Source organism: Phacochoerus africanus, chromosome 3, assembly GCF_016906955.1.
Source record: "Phacochoerus africanus isolate WHEZ1 chromosome 3, ROS_Pafr_v1, whole genome shotgun sequence".
In the NCBI taxonomy this organism is placed as follows: Eukaryota; Metazoa; Chordata; class Mammalia; order Artiodactyla; family Suidae; genus Phacochoerus; species Phacochoerus africanus.
The window spans coordinates 174,315,291-174,337,226 of NC_062546.1; the positions used below are offsets into that span (position 1 = coordinate 174,315,291).

The 21,936-nt window shown below is 39.6% G+C and overlaps 1 protein-coding gene across 1 annotated transcript in view; it reads left to right on the top strand.

Moving 5' to 3' along the window:
• Positions 1-21,936, top strand: part of PARD3B (par-3 family cell polarity regulator beta) — a 1,037,082-nt gene that overhangs the window by 900,403 nt on the left and 114,743 nt on the right. The window contains exon 21 of the mRNA XM_047773303.1: positions 19,512-19,644. Within this exon, the coding sequence (XP_047629259.1) occupies positions 19,512-19,644 (133 nt within the window). The remainder of the gene's footprint in view (positions 1-19,511; positions 19,645-21,936) is intronic.

Genomic DNA, 21,936 nt, shown 5'->3' on the forward strand with positions numbered 1-21,936 from the left:
TGGAAAGTTCTGATCTATTGGACTTCTGCTTGGTTTGAAAATGGTTTATATTCCCAGCATTACTCCATTGACCCATTATTGGATCATCTGCCTGTGGTCCTTTTTTTTTTTTTTTTTTTTTTTTTCATTAGCATGAACAGATTACTTTACATTACTCTCTTATTAGAGTTAACAGTTTGCAAAAGACTTTGAAAGTAAGGTTTTGATTTGGGGGTCCCACATGAACCATTTTTATCTCCCTAGAAGACTTAGGAATCATTTGTCAAACATATTAGCTGACAATTTCATCTCCTAATCATGCCATTCATTTCATGTTATTTCATGGTTGCAGTATTAACCTGTTTTCCCCTCAAAAATAGTAAACTTTTGCCTTGTGTATTCTGATGGTGTAATGAGAACATCTGTTGCTTGTCTATGACGATGGTGTTTTCACAGTTCCTTTTCCTGGTGAGTGGATACCAGGTTGGTTCTATATAAGATGCACTTCAAACAGAATTCAGTTACTCTACGTCTGGCCTTTGGTTTGTCAAATTGCAGGGTTTCGAGCCTTAAACATGAAGCCCTGATGTGTGACTTAGTCCAGAACTGTACAAACGTTTGCTTTTGCCCTTTAACTGCGTTTTCCCCTTCATACAACAAGGAATATGCTGCAGGTTATTACGTAATTAGCTATCTAAAATGGTTTATGAGCGGATAAGCACATGGATGCTGAGTCTGGCTTGTATATTTTTATAGCAACTCTGAATATTCTCTTTGGTACAGCGTAGAGGATGTGTATAGAAACACAACTCCTGAATTTTTCATAGGTTCGCTCTCTTTGCCATTCTAGCTGCTGTCTCCCACAAAATTTGAGTCATACCTCAACTGTATGAATCCTTTTTGAATGCTCGGTTGCCCCGAAGTGTGCAGTTGTGGAGTACGTCTCGAGTGAAGAAATTGGAGGCATTGGTTTTAACAAAAGCAATAAAATGGCAACAGCTGAAAAGATTTCTAGAGGTAAACAGACATCTTTCGTCTGTCGGACTCCTGCTCAGTAAAAATACTGTAAAAAAACACATGATTTTAGCTTTTCCTTCCTGCTCTTGTGTCTAGGGAGGGCAGGAGGAAGAACTTCAATTTTTACGATCCCTAGGATTTCGGTAGATAGCAATGCAGTATGGGAAGCCATATCCACATTATCACCCTGAATTACTGTTCTTGAACTAGGCATGTGTTTGCAAGGAGGTGAGTGTCCATGAAACAGATGGGAAGGAAAATCATAAGCATGGGAAAGGCTTTTTGGTTTCTTTGAGGGAAGTTTCATAATTTTCTTCTTGAAGCCTCATTCAAAGGCCAGTGCTCTATATGCAGCAGGCAGTCAGTGCATTTCTTTTGGCCCTCAGTGACCTGTCTTCTGTACTATTAATATCTCAATGGAGGGCTGAGCTGGGAGAGGAATGTGGAGCAAGGAGAGGTTTAGTTTGGGAACCCCCACTTCACCACACCAGGTCTTTGAGGTCCTCCCCTGGTAAAAAAAAACTCTTGGTATCAAAAATTAAGTCATGTGTAGATGAATGATATCTTACAGATGGTGCTGGATGTCTATTTCTGTATTTTAATGGAGAGCAAAGCCATAGACTAAAGTAAAGCTGAATTTCTGTCTACCCTGGAGGCACTAGTTAGACACTAAGGGCTTCCTAGTTATCCTAAACAAACTTACCTACTTATCCCCCCCACCCTAGTCCTTAAGCCCCTTTCCTTGTTCCAACCAGTTTCTCCTGAAAACATTAAATGCAGCACTTCAAAACATGGGTCATCTGATTCTGGAACATCAGACTGAGTGGGTTTTCATGGTTTTCTAAGGCTCCTACTAGACTGACTTCATAGGCAGTGGCTGTATCCCATTTCCAAGATCACAGTCCAGCTTTCACCCAGAGCTGGACTTGACTTAACCGACAAGGAGAACGCTTTGGGTTGTAGTGGCTATAGAATGTAATATTTCCACTTGGCAGTTCTCCTTTTAGCCCTGCTCAAGATTTCAGCTACCTTAGCAGAGTGTAGAAAGTGATATGCTTATTAGAAAACTTTATTAATCAGAGTAGAGTGCTGTTTGGCAGACAGATTCTAATGAGGATGAAGAGATAAATGTAATTCAAAGCGAAAGGTCAGCAAATTGTGCGAGCCTACCTTCTCTAAAGTGTGCTAGCTTGGACATTCCCAGTTTCCAGACAGTTTCACCTGGAAGTGTGCATGCTATATTTAGTATGAAATAGCACGGGAAAGCTTTCCAGTAACATCATGTTGGCACATATATATTCCCTGAGCCTTAATAAGGCAAGTGCATTGCTGCTTGGCTAGACAATTCTCAGGGGAGTGGATGGCACCGAGACATGATGGCAAGTGCTGGCTGAAAATAGGCGGCCATGGAAACACGAGGCAATGAAGTAAACTTTAGAAACTGTAGAAATTTTTTTTAAATGGTGAGCTATCTGTGCAATACCAAGAAGTGGCTAAGTAGCTGGTACCCAACCATTGGAGATGTACTCGCAGTGTTCAGCTTTTGAGCCTGGGAAGGAGAAAGACATGAAGGAAATCACTTTCCAGGCAGCAGCTAGCAGTGTCTCTGAGTGGTTGTTGCCCAACCCACCCTCCCACACCCACCGGCCCTCCCCCAGGCACAGACCCTTCCTCACCCTTCATAGCACCATTGTTTCCTCCCTTGTTCTTCCCACTCCTCATTTTTCATTTTCTTAAATCACTTTCTTGTTTCCAGCTCCCACAAACTTTTGTTTGCCAAATACATCCTAGGTGAGGACAAGCTAACAAGTTCTGCAGAAGACAAGAAAATGATTAAACTCCTTAATCATCAGCCCCTAGTGGCTGGGGATTAAACAAAGATTGAAACTCTATAAAACATGAAGATCATAACGTCATAAAGACCTCCATCATTCCTCACATGTATTTCTGCAACAACCTCTGTTCTGTCCTCCACAGGAAAGTTGCAATTGTTTTCTAATATTTAAGTACTTTAATTAGATCATGTTTCTTCCTGCTTCAAAATCTCCTAACATGGTCTCATTTCACTCAGAGAAGATCCAAATGTTTTAACAGGACCTGCAAAGCACGTGTGATCAGTCTTGCCAATCTATTTGGCCTTGTCACTTACCGCTTTATGCCTTGAGCATTAAGCTCTAGCCACACTTTCTTTCTGTTCCTTTAACTCATCATACCCATTCCCTTCTGTGAGCTTTGGCATTAGCTAGTTTCTTTTTCTAGAATGTTCTTCCTAGAGATGCTTCCAAATGGTTTCTTTCTGTAATTCAGACCTAAGTTTAAAAGAGAAAGGCCAGGAGTTCCCGTCATGGCTTAGCAGTTAATGAATCTGACTAGCATCCATGAGGATGCAGGTTTGATCTATAGCCTTGCTTATTGGGTTAAGGATCTGGCTTTGCTGTGAGCTATAGTGTAGGTTGCAGATGTGGCTCAGGTCTTGTGTTGCTGTGGCTCTGGTGTAGGCCAGCAGCAGTTACAGCTCCATTTTGACCCCTAGCCTGGAATGTGCATATGCCGCGGGTGTGGCCCTAAAAAAAAGAGGGAGAGAGAAAGGCCTTACTTGACTACTCAATCTAAAGTAGCCACCCACTCACTCTTTTATCACCGCATTGTATTTTAAGAATCTGGGTGGCATTTACTGCTGCTTGATACACTTTTCCATTGGTTTGTGTATTGTCTCCCTCACCCACTAAAACATAAGGCCACATAGTTGGGTGTCTTGTACTCCCCTATATTCCCAGGGCCTAGAACAGTTGCTAGTGCATAGTAGGTGCTCAATAAATATTTGTCAACTGAATGTAAGAATCTTGAAGGACTTCACAGGTAGAGACCCATTCCTTTATTTGGTGTGCCGGGCATTGTGGCTGGAAAGAGAACTGAGGACAGGACGTGGCAGGTCCCTGCTCTCCCACATCTGAAGGTTGGCAGGCAGAGGAAAGCACCAAGTAAACAGTGAAGATGTGTTCACAGAGGGATCAGTGCTGCAGAGGAAACAGGTGGGCTGACTGGGAGAGAGTGACTTACAGGGTCTAAAGATGAGGTGGCCAGAGAAGGCCACCTGACAAGGGAGAACATGCCTAAAACACGTGAGACAGATAGTTTCAGGCAGAAGGAGCAGCAATTACAGACTCTCAGGGCTTTGACAAGCTTGGACTGTGCAAGGAATGAGGGAGAGTGAGAAAGAAGCTGCTGGGCACAGTAGAGAATGGTCAGGATGAGGTAGAGAGCAAAGCAGGGGCCAATTCAGGGAACAGAGACCGTGGGAGAATTAGTCTGTCTACACATAATGACTAGGCAGTGGTTGTGTTTAAAGCAAAGATGGATATCATCTTAATTACATTTTTTAAGAATAAGGGGAAAGAATTATAGGTCGAAGAGGTAGTGTAGGAAAAAGGCACAGAAGAAGGGGTGTGGGTGAGAACTAAGGGTAGGTTTAGGGAACAATTAAGTGTCACTGAAGACTAGACTCCAAGTGAGGCTGGAAAAGAAGAAGGCTGGGTTGGAGGTGTAGCATTGGGAAGAGAGCAAAGAGGCTTTAGAGCAGGAGGATTAAGTGAGCAGAGACATAACTTAGGAAGGCTAATCTAGCAACAGATTAGAATTGAGTTGGGGTGGAGAGACTTGTTACCAAGCTGATATCCTGGTCTGAGCTATGGGTGTGTGAACTGGGCCTATGCAAAAAGAGATGCTTTTTTGGGTGGGGGGAGGCACAGTGTTTGAGGCAATCGATTATAGCCAATTGGATGTAGAATATATGGGAGAAAAGAAGTCAACAATAATATAACAAAAGATAACATTGACAACAACAGTAGTAACTTGTTTATTGAATTCCTATTATATGCCACACACTATTCTAAATATTTTAAATGTAGTAGCTTATTTCATCCTAAAAACAGTCCTCTGAGACCTTACTATCATCATCCCCATTTCACAGAGAGTCACACAACATCCCCAAAGTGGGGCGGGGAGGGACGTGGCAGAACCAGGATCTGAACCCAGCCATTCTGGCTCCAGAGCCTGCGTCCTGAATGCTAATCATTGTTTTAAGCCTTGGTGACCATGGAAAACAATTTAAAAAGTTAGGAAGATAGAAGGGAAAGTAGATTTCAGGGGAGGGGTGAGAAGATTGTTTCTGAACAAGCTTACTGTAGCTGATGCCTTTCACGTCAAATGAGGAGCAGGGCTGAGTGTGGTCCTTGGCAGCCCCTCCCTGTGGCATCCCAGATGGAGATGCATCCTCATCTGGACAGGCTGTGTTGAGGACTTGCCCCTGTGAGGCACTCCTGTGATCATCTGTTGAACGGATGGATGAGGAAACAGGTGACCACAAGAAGGAATGTGATAAAGCCCTGGGCGTAAACAGTGTCCCCAAGAGTGAAAATATGGACAAGAAGCAGTCAGAGAATCTTAGAGAAAACCCATGTTTAGAGGACAGTTGGAGGGGCATTGAAGGGAAACGGACTATGAGTTGGAGGAAGTAGGAAGGTCTGCACGGAGGTTGCTGTCCACTGTCCAGGCCTGCCAAGGTGAGGTCGTGCATGAGCCTCCAGAGAACAGTTTTGTTTTGTTTTGTTTTGTTTTTCCCTTTTTTGGCCACCCCTGAGGCATATGGAAGTTCCCAAGCCAGGGATGGAACCCAAGCCACCATCTGCAATCTACCTACGCCTCAGCCGCAGATCCTTAACTCACTGCACTGGCCTGGGGATTGAACTTGCACAACACCGGATACTTAACCCCTGCACCACAGAGGGAATTCCCCAGAGAGCAGTTTTAACAGCAGTGAAGGTACAAACCAGACTGTCATCAGCTCAGAAGAGAGGATAGCAGGTGATGAAAAGAGAGAACAGATGATTCTTTTTTAAAATTTGGTGAAAGAGGGGAAAGAGAGACAGGAGCCAACAGCTAGAGAGCAGAGCAAGGGCTGCTGGACAGTAACAATTCACAAAGGTCCTTTAATGGCTCTGGAAAGAAGAGAGTGAGGAACAGTCTTCTGGGCTTTGGCAGGGCATGTGTGTCTCCATCCCGGTACCCGGCACAGACAGTGGGAGCCCGATCTGCACAACAGCAGGGTTACATCAAGCCTTAGACACCACTTGATTCAGGGCCATGCCCGGGCAGAAGCTCTCCCCGGGTGGGTACGTGGGATAACAGCTAGTGGGATTAATTTGGTGACATCCTCATTTAGAGGAAGGTGGAAAGTATTGACGTCATTAGGCTGCTGATTTTATAGAGAAGCAAGACATTTCCCCACTGGCAAGAATCTGTGGCACTCAGCAGCTGCTAAAAAAATATGTATATTCCCCTCACCCTCTTTTTCAGACTTCTCTGGACATACATCTGTCTCCCCAGCTGTGAGCTGCTGAATTCCAGGGTGTGAAACCAAGGGAGATAAGTGGGAGGGGCATAAAATAATGATTACATGCTGCTTACATATAAATCTCAGTTTATTGAGTATTCATGGGCACATGCCTTCAAATTCAAGTGTATGCCTCTCCCTCTCCCTTTCAATATCTGTCTGTAAACCTTGATGGTATTAAGCATATGTTTTAATAAATATTTTGTTTGCTGTATTCCCATTAATATTCATAGGGAATGGAGCACTTTGGGCTTTGTGATTTCTAATAAACATTGATGGCGTTACTAGTTTGTACTGAGCATTCAGTATGCTCCATCAGAATGGCAGCTCTAATTAGGTTCCTTGAATTAGCTAATGGATTTTGAGAAAGATAGTTTAGAAAGCTCTTACAGCTGTCCAAGATATTCCTGCCATGGCAGAAAGACAAAAGGCCCCTGGAAGCTACAGACTTCAGAGCTTTAGAAATGCAGCTGACAGTTAAAAAGATAAATTACATTCATATTTTTCCAGTGAACGTCCTAATACTGAATTAATGTTATTCCTGTAGTGAGCATCCATTAAGAAGCTCACTTTATTATAAGGATGCATTTTGACCATTAGCTCTTTTCTCTGACTCCTCCTCTCTCCCCACTTGCTTTTTTCTCCCTCCAGTTCTCCAGCTATATCAGATACCATATTAAAAAGCCTCTTTGAAGAAGAGGAAATAATTTCCCTCTTTTTGAAAGTTGTAAATTTAGAAGCTCTCTTAGATAGATGGTAAGCATTCAGTTTAAAAAATGTCAAGGTACATAATACACAAAGAAATAATATAGTGATTCAGTTTAAGCCTTGTGGCTTATATTTTATGTAGTGCTTGGGATGGTGGCAGGGGGGAAGCTTCTAGATAGCAGGCTTGTTTACACTTGGATTAAAAACATGATTCTCTTGTAGAATAGAAATACCTGGAAGACAACGTGATACTTCCTTTTTTCATCTCAGTGAGGGATGCACACAATAACGTGATGCCACTCAGTGCATTCCTCACTTTGCCTCGCTAAGAACGAGTGTCTTTAACAAATGATGAACAGATGACATCTGAATGACTACACTTAATCTATCTGCAAATAGGGAGAGAAAATAGTTCTTAGTGGAATGGATAGTAATAAAGCTCATGACAAACAGCAGAATTCAGGAAAGAAATACAGTCTCCCCCAGGCTCCTTTGAGCTGGATACGTGAGTACTCATTAATTCTATAACTGTGCTCCACATACCACTTTGCCCTCGGTTTGTCCACTTCGAAAAGTAATACCTATTACTTTTTAACCTGAACAGTTACATCTCTCTAGGTACATGGTAAATCCTTCAGGGGAATGTTTCCTGGGTCGTTAACTCTCCACCATCCAATTTCTGTTTTCTCCATTTGAGTCTTTGCAGTGCCTCTGTTTTTCTAAGTCCTGCCTGCCTTTTGGCCTTTTTTCTGCTCGTTAGTACCTTAACCAAACAAGGGGCTGGGCAAGGAAAAGAATGTGAATCAAGTCAATTAATTGGGGAATTGTTTACAGCTCTGGGAAAACACTTGTTGGAAAAGAAACTAAAGTTGTTGGTTTAAATGAGAGTTTTCAAAATCATCCCTAGTGTCTTATTTTTCATGCTCTTCCAAACCTCCTATTTCTGTAGATAATTGAGAGCCGACTTAAATGCTACTGCTAATAAAGCTGTTAGAACTAGGGAAGAAATAAAAAAGACGGGTGTTGCTGCAACATATAGATTACAGATCAGACAGCTGCCTTACCTCCAAATAATATAAATAAAACAGAAAAGCCTTGTTATGTAAAGCACCAAAAAAAAAAAAAATTCTTAATTCTTTCCTGCACATGACTTCACCATGATGAATAAAAGGCGTAATTGACATCATGTTTATTGAAAAAACCCAGCAACTGTCACACTGTCGAGAGGCTACTGAAAGCTGGAGGAAGGCATGTTTTTTATTCATTTTCAATGTGGGTTATTTATAGAGTTCAATTGTCAGCAGCAGTACAGTGCCTAATTTTCCCTCTTCTTTGATAGTCCACGACTCATTCACTTTTCAGATCAAGAAGACAGCTACAAATTGCTCCAGGGCAGATACTCAGGCACCACCATTACCTCGCCTGAATGGAGCAATGGCTATTTATTAATTGAGATTCTGTGACTCCTTTCCCTTAAAGTGCCAGTGAAAATAAAAGTCATTGTCAACCCATAATGGGTTGGTTCCATTTGCTTTGTTTTGTTTTTTTAACTTTTTGCCCTCTGATTTGGCAGCCAGTGCCCTGTTCCTAATGGGAAATTTATCACTATATTAACGGTGTGTCGTGCTTCACCACCAGTTAATGTTACTGGTTAACCAGGAGCTCTAGTTTTAGAAAATGTTCAGTTTTCAAAGTGAAAGTCTCGGTGTCTCCTTCCCTTGAACCAAAGTGGCCCTAAAGGTACAGTATTGGACAGGTGGTAGACCAGAAAGAGAAAGTGACTTTTGCCAATAGTTTGGTCAACCATTTAGCTTAAACTAAACACATACCCAAGAAATCATTGAATACAAGTTCAGGAAAGACCCACAGAGGTCAACTGGTTAAGCTTATGGTCTGTGGAAAGAGAAAGTGAGGGTCTTCTAGAGTTATCACGATATAAAGAAAAACTCTGAAGATGCTGCTACCCCATGTGAAATTGTTCTGGGCTTTCACACCATCTTCCCTTTTAGAAAGTTTGGCACAAGGAGCTGTTCTGGTCCTTCTGGGTTTATTCCCCAGGATTCTTCCAGCTGCTCCCATGCTTCTGCCATGTCTGACCATGTGCGCTTTTCTGTTGCCACTGCTTGGCATGGGATGTTCCTTCCACTGGCATGGCCAGCACGCTCTCCCGATCCTTGCTCTCCTTTTCTCCTCAAGGCCCTTCCCAGCCTCCCCAAGTGGAGCTAATCACCCTCTCCTCTGAGCTACTATAGGACTTCATTATCCTTTATGATATTTCCTCATCATAATTGCCACATTGCCCTGTAATTATGTGTGTATGCTTCCATCTCCCCCACCCCACAAGAGTGAAATCTCTAAGGGTTGGATTCTGGGTCTTAATCACCTTTACCTCGCCAGGGCCAGGGATGTGGCAATATTTAAAAATAAATAAAGAAAAGCTCAAATCAGTGCACTCATCTGAAAACATATAAAGGGTTATTGGAAAACTTGTATAAAAGCTGTCGATGATCTAAATTTGAGACTAGCTTATAACTATCTAGTCAGTTCTAAAAAGAAAGTTGCCATTCTCCCAGAAAAGATTTGTAGGAATCCGAACTCTTTAAAAACAACTGAAGCGATCCATAGGAGATGATAATATAAGCTGTCTCTATCCTGTAAATCCCTGATGTCAAAAGGTCAGCAGGAGATTCCAGGGTTACCAGAGCTCGCTTTACACCCAGGCAACTGAGAACTGTGGGACATCCTTGGATTTGACACCTTCGGGACCTAGTAAATGTTAACTTTTTATGTGACCCTTTAGCGTTAAGAATCTGTTTAGATTGGGTCATTCTTATAACCCTATTTAAAATTGCTAAAGAGCTCAGCACTTGTGCACATAAATGTAGAAGGAATGAAAGGAATTAAGGTAGCATCAAAACACATTCTTAATCAGTTCTTGGATTGAATTGCTTTTCTGCTAATCCCATCAGAATAATGCATATGGAATTCTACATTTATAAGAAAATATGGTTTAACACCATATATATGGTAACTAAGATCTGACCCTGCATCCTTTCTGGGTGTTTGGACAATTTATTATCTATCCCTTTCATGAATACGAAAGTAGGAACTAGCTTACACATCATATGTGTTTATAAGCCTCTGAATCCTCACATTTAGTGTGGAGCTCCAAATCACCATCTTTAGCTTCTTTCAGTTGAAAAATGTGTTCTTTTCTTCTAATATATTTTTCTTTTTCTCGCTTTTATTATTTTCCCAACTTCCTTCACTGGAAGGAAAAAAAAAGTCTTGTTATGGGAGAAAAAAAAAAATCACTGTTTTAATTTTCTGATATTCGATTACCATAGGACACCATAGCCCATCCTGATATAATCCTGATATATAATGCTCTAAATTTTAAAAAAAAATCCATGCGCTAAATCATTTAGAATATCTTTATTTTTCTCTCACACTATGTAGTCAATAAGGCCTTCTTTCCTTCTTGTGTAAAAGGAAAAGTCGAGATATCCAGCTGTTGGGAATCAGCAGCCTTTGATGGTCTTCCAGGATCCCTTGGGAGAAGACAGAGCTTCTCTGTTTCCTCTGAGGAAGAGGGAATTTCACGGAGGCCTAGAAAATTCCCAAAGTTTTATGGCCTGCAGCCCACACAGGCTTATTTTTCCCAGAATTGACCCTGAAAGCTTAATCCACATCTAAATGTCAGATCTGTATTCCTAAAATTCAAGCTGTATTTGAATTTAAGCCTAGAAGATAATAATTTTATCTTGCAAGTTCTGCAATTGTTGGCGAGAACTTCTTTGAGAAGGTGTGTGTGTATGTGAGATTATCATTAATCTGTGTCAGATATCATTAAAACAGTACAAGTTTTGTAGGTCTCTTCCATTTACTTTTTTATCCTTATTTTGCTAATTTTATTTTGGCCCATAGAACTATTTTGAGAAAACTTTTAACATTCTCTGTGGAATCATGTCTCAAGCTTAAGTTTCTAAAGCCATTATGTAAGACAAAAGTTGTGCACAGTCAGAATTAACTTTGAAAAACACTTTAGGAGAATGCCGTATTGGACCCTACCTATAATCCCTCACTAAACCTGCCCAACTCTTGTTCCTTTAGAACTGCATCAGCCGAGCACCAACTCAAGTAGTTGGCTTGCATTTAAGTAGCCATGCTGTACAAATAATGCGTATCTTGAAACACTGGGATCATGTTCAGCACAATGTAAAGCTTATATTATGAGAGGCACTTAGGAACTGACACCAACCAAGGGACATGAACTCTATGTATGTCCAGGAACCTACACTCATTCCATGGAAGCATCACTTAAATGCAGTTATGGGAGTTCCTGTCATGGCTCAGAGGTAACAAACTCAACTAGTATCCATGAGGATGTGGGTTCTGTGCCTGGGTTAATGATCCCACATTGCTGTGACTATGGGGTAGGCCGGCAGCTACAGCTTCGATTTGACCCCTCGCCTGGAAACGTCCATATGCCACATGTGTGGCCTTAAACAAAACAAAACAATACAAAACAAAAAAATGCAGTTATGATACAGTGTCACTATACTTCAGCCATGTAAGAACAGCTGTAACTACATGAATTATAATGGTTTATTTTCTTTAACAGAAGACATAATGGGTGCATAGTTTCAAATTGGTCCAAATCTATTTTTCTCTGCATCTCTGTATGCTTATTTAGCAGAAATGTAGAGTAGAAATGAAGGGAACTCATTTTGCTCTCATCCAGTGTGAACTTTTCAACTATATTTTAAAAATCTTCCTTAAGAAACAAAAATTACCATATGAAATACTTGATAAATTCCTCTGTGACCCCCACATACTTCGCATTGTTGATAAAATTGGCAAAATGTCTTGGGACAATGTGTCTCATAGGCTTATACATAACTTTGAAATGTGCCCAGTATTTGTGTAAATTACTTAAGGTTCAAAAACACCACACTGTGTTGGAGGAAATATATTAGAATACTATTCAAAATATGAATAACTCAAAGGGATATTTTCTGACTAATGGCAAAACCGGCTTCTGAAATTTGAACACAGCCAGGAGGTCACTGTATAGTATCAGCATAATGCAATTATGTGTTACAGGCTTATGATGGTGAGTTGGAGCTGTGAATAATAATGCGTGTGTTGTTGAATTGTGAATTACACTGTCAGTGTCACTCCTAAGAAATTTCCACTTTTGCTAGAAATGGAGATAGAGAACAGAGTGTTCTGATTAGAGAGCAACCTTGCATTGTTTCAAGTGATAAAGAGCAAAGGTAGAGCAAAGCCTTTTATCAGAAGGGGAGATGACATTGATCTGGTGAGCTTCTCCGTCACAACAATCAATCACATGGGAGAAAGTTGCCCTTCATGCATCAATGAGATTACTTTCAACGGTAAATGGTGGCTGTGGTCCGCGGTATGAGTGGAAATACTTACCATTATGCAATCAAAAGCGTCACGGGAAGGGGGCCTTTTTTTCCACTCAAGCTTGATTCATTGGGGTTAAAGTGCAGTCCAAGGCTAAGATTTCCAGGACCAATCTTCAAGCTGTAGGAGTCAGAGGGTCAGTTGACTGAGCCAGGGATGGAAATACCAAGATAAGGATCTCAAAGGCAGCAGATGCTGAAAGCAGGAAACATGTTGAGAAAGGCAAAAGGTCAGACTCAGGTTGCCATGGCAAAGTCAGGAGCCCAGGTAAGCCAAGTCACATTGTCAGATTATTGCATCTAGGTCAAAATGCCACTGGCAACATCAGGATGGCTGAGGGAAGGACCACGTTCAGGATTACAGGCTCAGCTAAAGCATCCTTGTGCTTTGTGGGGCTTCTTATTTATGACCCTAACTTGCATATTGACCTCTCTGGACCAGTTTTGTAGCTTCCTTACATGATCCTGACATAAGGAGTAATTTTTTTGAACCTTTGGGAATTTATACAAATACATACTTTTCAAAGAAATGTATTAGCATAGAATATAGTGGGGGTTTTTTTCCTTAGACTCTGCTGCTAATTTTTTATGTGACATTGAATTGTCTCTTAAGATGTCTAGGCATTGTTTCTTCACCTACCGAGAAGTATAATGTCAGAGATAATTGATAAAAAATAGTCTAGAAATAAAGGGAGAGTCTAGTTGGGAAAATTTTGTTTTGTCTGTAGTAATATTATTCACCTTTCCTCTAAACTCATACTCTTAATACAGGAATTCAGAGGCAGTCATAGTAAGCAAAGGGTTCTTAATTTAGAGTAATTGTTTTAATCAACAAAATAAATTTGGTAGAAATTGAATGTCCATATGAGAAAGGTATATTCTTATTATTTGAGGAAAATTTAATCAAAAATAATTGAAAAAGAGGTTATTATCATAGTGATGATTAATTGGGGAAGAAATTAGAAGAATTCCCAAGTGTTGTTCATGGGTAGTCAGCTATGTGTTCCAAAATCTCACTGGGCTAACCCATGAAAAATCCTATTTGTCAATATACCTTTGGAGAAAAAAATAGATATTCTTTACAAGAAATTAGGAGTAGGGAGAAAATAGAGAATTTACATAATCATAATTTCACTGAATATTTACACTGGGTGATTTTCAGAGCTGTCTAGTCTAAAATATCATCTGAAGAATTTTGTAGAATTAAGTCCCATTAAAAGCCATTGTTTAGGAGTTCCTGTCGTGGCTCACTGGTTAACGAACCCAACTAGGAACCCTGAGGATGCAGGTTCAATCCCTGGCCTTGCTCAGTGGGTTAAGGATCCAGCGTTGCAGTGAGATGTGGTATAGGTTACAGATACTGCTCAGATCTGGCATTGCTGTGGTTGTGGCATAGGCCAGCAGCTGTTGCTCTGATTTGACCCCTAGCCTGGGAACCTCCGTATACTGAGGGTGTGGCCCTAAAAAGACAAAAGACCAAAAAAAAAAAAAAAGCCATTGTTTATTATTAAATCTCATTCAGCATATGTGGGCACACTTACAAACATATTTTTATTATGAAATGTTGAATCCGTAGAGTGTTAGTGTAGTGCTGTTGGGCTAGAGTTTCTGTAAATCTTCAAAATGCTTTTGCATTAATGATCCTGAGTACACAAAAGAGTCTCTCGAAAAATGTATTTGACAGAAACCTTTATTAGAAACAGAAAATAAGTAACCATTTGGTCCATGACGGTCTTCAGCTGAATATTCTTTTCCAGAACCTAGTTCTATACTTTAAGTAAAATTAGGAAGATTGCATATAGACAGATAGATTTTATGATATTCATGTTATCAAGAGCGTGAATGCCACAGAATCTCAGGCACTTTGATAGCTATGTTCCCACATTGAAAATAATATGCCCTGTTTTCTAAGGCAGAACTATGCTATTGCTAAATTTGAAGTGTAAAACTGTGATGAATTTATACATCCTCAAATGCAAAAAGATAAAAACAAACAATCCTTCCCATCTTGGGGGGTGGGGGAATAGGAAAAGAATAACACATTGGCATTCTTAAAGGGTACAAGAGCTTTTGTCTTCACTCCATATCTTTCAAAAGTAGAAAATCTTTAAAATTCCACCGTTTGGGAAATATAAAAAGATGAACACCACATTTATATAATTAAAACCTTCTATGGTAAGCATCAAAATAACATTTTTACAGTAGCATCATAAAAAAATTGAGTTATCTACCAAACCCCAAACTCAAAAAACAGTCCTGGTCCAACTGATTGTTTTTGACATTCGTATATCCAATTTAAACAGTTTTATTCCATGAGTACATAAGATAGAATCCAGGTAGAAGTATTCCTGTTAAGGTTCCATTCTATAAAGACTGCTTCATAACTGCCTCACCAAATCTGGACCTGAGCTGGTGCCCACTCACCAAAGGCAAACACCTCTCCTTCACAGTGAAGATTTTGAGGCTGTCTAAAAGCATTACAATTCTTTGGAATTAACTATATACAATTTAATCATAATTAGGGTGCATATATTTGCACACCTGCCTACCTAGGCATACACTCAAAGTCATGGCAGATGAATTCACAAGTTGGACAATGATTTGCTGGCAATGACCATCTCCCTTTTGTTCAGCTAGCGGCCAACATTACCAGGAGCAGTCCTGACTTCCTCTCAGTCCTGGTCCTGATCCAGAATTTCTTTCTCTTTCATGTGGGATCTTTGTCATATGTTGACCCCATTTAGTTTTATATCAGTTTCCCAGATAAGCCTGTTAGAGATGTAGTGTTAATTACCCAGAAACCCTCATCTCCAATTGCTCCAGCATCATTCTTTAATGAATACAGACTTCATTGCATATACTTCTATTACTTTAGCTGCTTCAATTTCTATTTTTATTGCAAAGATCTGTGCAAATAAAAGAATATCAAAAGGTATGGCTATAAATGTGCTCTGCTAAATTTCCTCTGCCTTGAAATGCCTGTGAACTGCTGCTCCAAAATGCCTGCTGCATTTTAATGCCTTTCTCTAAAGGGAACATGATATGGTCTGAATAACACTGGTTATCTCCTGGTCCACCATCACCAATTGGGCTACTTAACTTACCTGAGCCTCAGTGTGCTCATCTGTGCAATGTCACTGACAATGTCATCCTCACAAATTCGATTGGGGATTAAATGAGATGAAGTATGTAAAGCATAAATATTATCATTTAAGGCACCGTAGGAGCTTAATAAATGTTTCCTTCCTCCAGCCTGCATCAGTAAGAGGAGGAGACTATAGCATGAACACATGAAGACTCATTTAAAAATGTATTTCCATTGAGGTAATTATGAACTAGGAAGAATAAGGTTAGATTCCAAAGGAGCAGATAATACACCACTGTGATGTGTATGGCATTTGGAATATATTACTATAGGTGACGATGAAGAAAATGACATGGTTTCAGAATTTCATTGCAGTTTTAAACTCTGTCCAGCTATAAAGTGTTATAAGAAAAGCCTGTTTAACTATACATTTGCCTTAAAGGCATAGGCAGTATTATTTACAAGGAATTTCTATAATATAAATCAGTTTTATTATACTGCTTGAATTTTTTTTTTCTTTTTAGGGCCATACCCACAGCATATGGAAGTTCCCAGGCTAGGGGTCGAATCAGAGCTGCAGCTGCTGGCCTACACCACAGCCACCAACAATGTGGGATCTGAGCTGCATCTGTGACCAATGCCACAGCTCACAGCAATGCCGGGTCCCTAACTCACTGAGCGAGGCCAGGGATTGAACCCACATCCTCACCGATATGAGTTGGGTTCATTATCACTGAGCCACAACAGGAACTCCAATTAATTTAAAATAAAATTTCAGCACATTGAAAGTGTGGGAGTGGCATTGATCACCTACACATGGATACAGCTATAATAGGAACTTTTTTGTAAGAATAGCTAAACTTTGTCCAGTGAACAAATAATAAGGAAAGCCTCATTTTCTAATGAGCAACAAGGTGATGGGATTATTGATACTTTGCCACTTTTTATATGGTTGTAAGAGCATTTGGTTAACATCATAAGCTGATGTCACTTCTGAAGCTATCAGGCAAAATTCTTAGAATTTCTACTATTAGGTTCCATAAAGCCAGGAAAATAGAACAGTTAACATGTAAATAGAAGAAAGAAAACAGGAGTCCCCAGAAAATAAATCCTCAAAGCTAGCCTAAATTTTCATGCTGGTCAAATATGTTGTATAAGGACCCAGTCTTTAAGACATAAATGAGGTGAAGGAGGAGACGCAGGTTGGACAGCAGCAAGCAGTAGTGGAAAGAGCCTTCTTTGAAGTCAGACCTTGTATGTCTATGAGCCTGAGCCTCAGATTTCTCATGTTTATGGAGCAAAACAGTAAAAGCTATCTTTAAATATTCTTTTGTGGTTTTGAAATATTTACAGGACACAGGAATTATGAATAAACTCAACATAAGTGCCAGCTCCTATAGATTGGTAGTAGCTTTCCAAACATCCTAGGGTTAAGAATTCTAAGGCCATGTCTGGGATCATGAGGAAGGAATGCTGCAATTGATTAGTGATGTCTGCTCTGGGCAGAAAGTGGAGTAAGTGAAAGTCTGTATCAATATATTGGCTATATCATTGTTTCATAAATTATAACTATTTTGATTATTGCTGCTCTATGACAAAGTCATTTTTACATCCCTCTTTAAATGTCTACATCTGCAACACAGAATAGAATCAATTAACTGCTTTGATTACAATAGCTGTGTTTATCTTTTTTATTGACTTGATGCTAAGTTTGTGTGTGTTATCTGCCGAGTAGAGCTGAGAACTGAAATCAGAATTTGCTATTCCTAATTTTATTGTATACAATAACTAAGGAAAAAATCTGATACAGTTACTAAAAGTTGAGTGAAGGTTGGAGAGGAAAAAAAAGAAATAATGTTGAGATGTAGTCCTGGGTTATCATGAAAGATTTGAACAGCGTCACATAACTTCTTTAAAATATTCACACAAGGGAGAAGATACAGCATGTTTTTGCACTTAGATGATCCATGAATTTCTAGACTTTTTTCCTGTTTTTCTCTGAGGCCAGATTTCTTCTCTGAGTAAATAGTCATGTTCCTGTCAACCATAGGGGATTTTCTGAATCATAAACAGCTGATTTTGTATTCTTGCCCCATTCCTTCTATTTGAGAACTGAAATTTGATCAAACCCATGTTTTAAAATTTATTTATTTATAGGCATATGGAAGAATAGTTTACGGTCTGAGTGTGATTATTTTTTCCCACATATGTAGGAAAATTGTGGGGATTTTTAAAACAGTCCCTTATCAGTTTCCTTTTTTTTTTTTCTTTATTACTGATGACTTCATTCTGCTTGAATTCAATGCTTCGGTTTCTTTGGGTAAACTAATAGATTATGTATGCTGTGTTTGCACCACGTTGATTGAACTCATCTGGTGAGTTTGAGTGTGGCACATGCATGCACGTATGGGCGGAAGCCTGCACAGTGGATGAGGGCCCCAGAATCAGCTCAGAGCACTCAAGAGCAAGGGAAGCTGTTCACAAGTGAGCTGTGCTGTCTTTCCTGCCTCCTGTTGCTCAGAAAAGCATATCAGACCTTCTACTTTTTCCTTACTGTTATATTTTTCAAGTTTTTGAAGAAAATTTTTACTCAAAAAAAAGGTATAGCAAAGATACATAGAACTATTTTGAGAGTTTTAAAATATATATTGAAAAAAAATCAAGGAATATGACCCCTAAGGATCTGTCTTGTCTTCATCAAAGGCGTCAGCTACTTAGTGTCCATAGAGCAGGTAGGAAGCCAAAAACCTGGTGCTAACTTTGCAAAGAAGATGTGAGACACATGGTCTTGCTTTCAGTTAATTTACAATCTTGTTTGGGAAGAATGTTTTGCTTCTAACGTGTTTACTCACCATTTTCCTTTTATAGTTTACAAGTATAATTTTTGAATATTTTAACAAAAGAATAGGTGACCTATTTTTCTTCTTTCAGATATCTCATTTTATCAGCTATCTCATTTAAACTGAAAACTCACTATAATACTTGGGGATCTTTGGGCCGTGTAAAGGTTTTCACCATAGGGTCCCTATCTACCTGTCTCAGTCTCATCCGTCTCTCTTCCCTGCTCCCTCTCATATACCCTATATATTAGATCAGTGATTCTTACATACCTATGAAATGTGAGTAGTATCATTATGATTAGTTGTTACAAATTGAGTTAAAGTACCCAAATTTGCAAGTGATCTGTTTTTGTCATTTTAGAGTAAATTCAAAATTTCCCAAAGTACCAATACTTTTATTATAATTTGCTTCCTAAATGAGAGCAAGAAGGGAGCATATATCACCTGGTAGGTGTACACGGGAGGACAAAAAAGGTTGGGGAGCACTGCTTGCCCAAACTGACTTCTTCACATTCTGCTCACAACCTTGGACAAGTAACCAAGGTGGCACATTTGCCTATGACCAGCTCTTTATTTTTCTTTTTACCTCTCGGCATGGCTTCCACCTTCTTTTCTGTCCCTATGTCCTGCCTACGCCCCACTCCAACAATTCATAAATGTCACTGAAATGAACAGTGGCACGTGCCAACTCTGCATCACACCCAACCTTCAGGTCAACAACTTGTTTGAGAAAATGAGATACTACATTAAATTATTAACCAAACTCTGTATATATGATTGTAAGAAAAAGGTGATAACTCTTTTAATTGCTCTAAAGATCAGGACCTTATCTTGCCTTTCATCTAAAAGGTATTTATTAATCCCAAGTTAGATGTTTTGACACTTCATGCACATAAAGACTAGTTTCTGCTCATTTTTTTACTAGGATTTCAGTTTTCCTAGCATATTGGAATGATATTACTGAATCTTCTAAATTTGTATGTCAGCTGCTTTAATACAAAAAAATGAAAAAGTGAGTTTTCAGGATGATGTACATTGTGACTATTTATGTCCTGCAGTGGCCGTCCCATGAGCGGAAGTGCTGACCGTATCCAGAAGTTGCGGAAGGAGTATTACCAGGCTCGGAGGGAAGGTTTTGCTTTATATGAGGATGACGAAGGAAGAGCGAGACCTGATTATGACCTTCACTGGGTAAGTCCATGCCTGATTCATCATTGAATTCATCTTTACTGAGATAGTTGAGAGTGGAAGAACATGGCCAAGAATGTTCTATGCATATCAAGGTATATTTAGGTTACTTGGGTTTCATAGATATGAACATTACCTGAACCACAGCCATCTTCTCCCACAGCAAGTGTTTACATAAATGAAACCACAGCAATGCACCGTAGATCATTTTAATTGCTTTCGCTTATTCCCTATTAGATTTGTAGGCCAGCTTGTTGGGCTGGAGCAGATGTGAGCTGTTTTAAAGAGGACAAGAAATCTCGGCCATCATCTACTGAGCCTGAATCCTTGCCCTCCATCTCTTGGGTCTCAGACATTTGCACAAGAATTAAAAGACTATACGACATAAGCCATCTCTCTTTGGAAAATAGTTAATAGATATAAATTTCGGAGGATTATCTTCCAAGATATCGATTGTTTGTATATTGTATCTGAACAGTTCACATTTTGATGATCTTACCAGTACACTAAGATCATTTTTTTGAGATAAGGGCACTTTTTAATTAGAGGGTTCTTTTTGCCAAATCCTTCAACATTCAGGGTTAGAAAAGAATATAATGAGCTCCAAAGAGATAGTCTCTGGGTTATTTTTTTTTTTAATAGCATGAATCATTCTCTTGTTTTTTTCACGAAGGCAAGGCTGTACCTACAAAATATGTGCAACACTTGAGCATCCACAAAAATTCTTAGACTGGATTAAAAATACATGGCACATACTTATAATAGTGCCTGACATGGAATCAGTGTTTGATCAATGTTAGCTCTTTCTTCTAACATTTTCAGCACAGAGTTGCACATGGTAAAGTAATGACCTTGCTGTGAGTCAGCTCTCACTCATCCTCTTTGATGATGGCTATCTTCTTCTGTAGTTTTTAGGGCTTTTGAGAACCACATAAGGAATTGTCTTATCCCTGGTGGCCACACTGGCTCTTTTGTAGAACAACTCTCTTAAAGGAAAGTCTCCTTTCTTGATTTTCACATTCGTGATTTATGTTCTTGAGGGCAGGATGGGGAGAGGAGAGTCTGGCCACAGAGCTGATTCCCTCTAGTTTTCACTTGGATACCTGGTACTTTTACACTGAGGTTCAGGAGCTAGTTTCAGCATCCACCACTGTTGTGCAGAACAACTGAAATTTCTTAGCCCCATGAAGTCTTCCTTGTATGGCCGAGTTTAACAACACTAATCAGAAATGCAGGGGAAGGATTAGCAGTCTCTAATCAAATGGCTTCAGCCTCTTCCAGAGATAAGTATCCCGTGACTATAGAACAGAACAAACAGCTATTTATTGGTTTTATTACAGATGTTAGGATTAAGTAGAATGGCATGTACAGTGAGGGGGCAAATGGTCCCTTAGACTCTCAGTAACAGAAGAGAAAGATTTTCACAGAATACCATTTGATAACAATTCACTTCATTTCAAGCTTAATCAAGATTGACTTACTGATTTTGATGAAAGACTCTATACAGAAGGCTCTGCTCCCTTAATCAAACAAACAGTAAAATAAAGGGAAGTTGTTTCCACCATAACCAAAGCAGGACTCCATATCCAATGCATTGAAAAGTCTTCTTTCTCAAAATGAGTATGAACTCCTGTGAGCAAAATAAGATAAGTAATTTTAGATAAAGCAGTCCTGGTTGTTTTGACCTTATTTTATATGATCTTCTTACATCAAGCTGAAAGGATAGAAATGCTTAACATTCATGAGACTTAAAGTTTCCTCTGACCGTCACCAAACCAGAGCAAGATAACTACACACTTGGGCCCTTTCTAGCTTGATGATTCTATTTCTGTGCTAAACAAATGTGTAACCAGACAAACAATCTAGTGACTAAAGGATTATCTCTACTTTAATTTGTGTTTCCCATGCTTAGATGTGTTGAGCTTTGCCAAAAGTGACTGATTACATTTCTCAGACAATTGGGGACTAGAGCTTCCCAAAGGGATGCTTGGGAAATAGACTGTCATAAAAGATGAGTGTTCTTTGTGATTGGCTGTGATACTCCAAACCAGGGATTAGAATCTCAGCATCCTTTCCCATCCTCTCTATAGCCAAGGAAAAACACTAATATTTTTTGTCCAACACAGACCTGAAAAATCACATTGTTGTCTTGCTACTTTTAGAGAGATCTAGAAAAACAGGTTAGAAAGTTAATATCTCATTCCTGCCAATCAGTCAGACCCAGTAAGACAGCTGTTACAAGACTGGGCTCCTGGATTGGCTGGTCTTTAGCATCACATAGGGCTTATTAAAAAC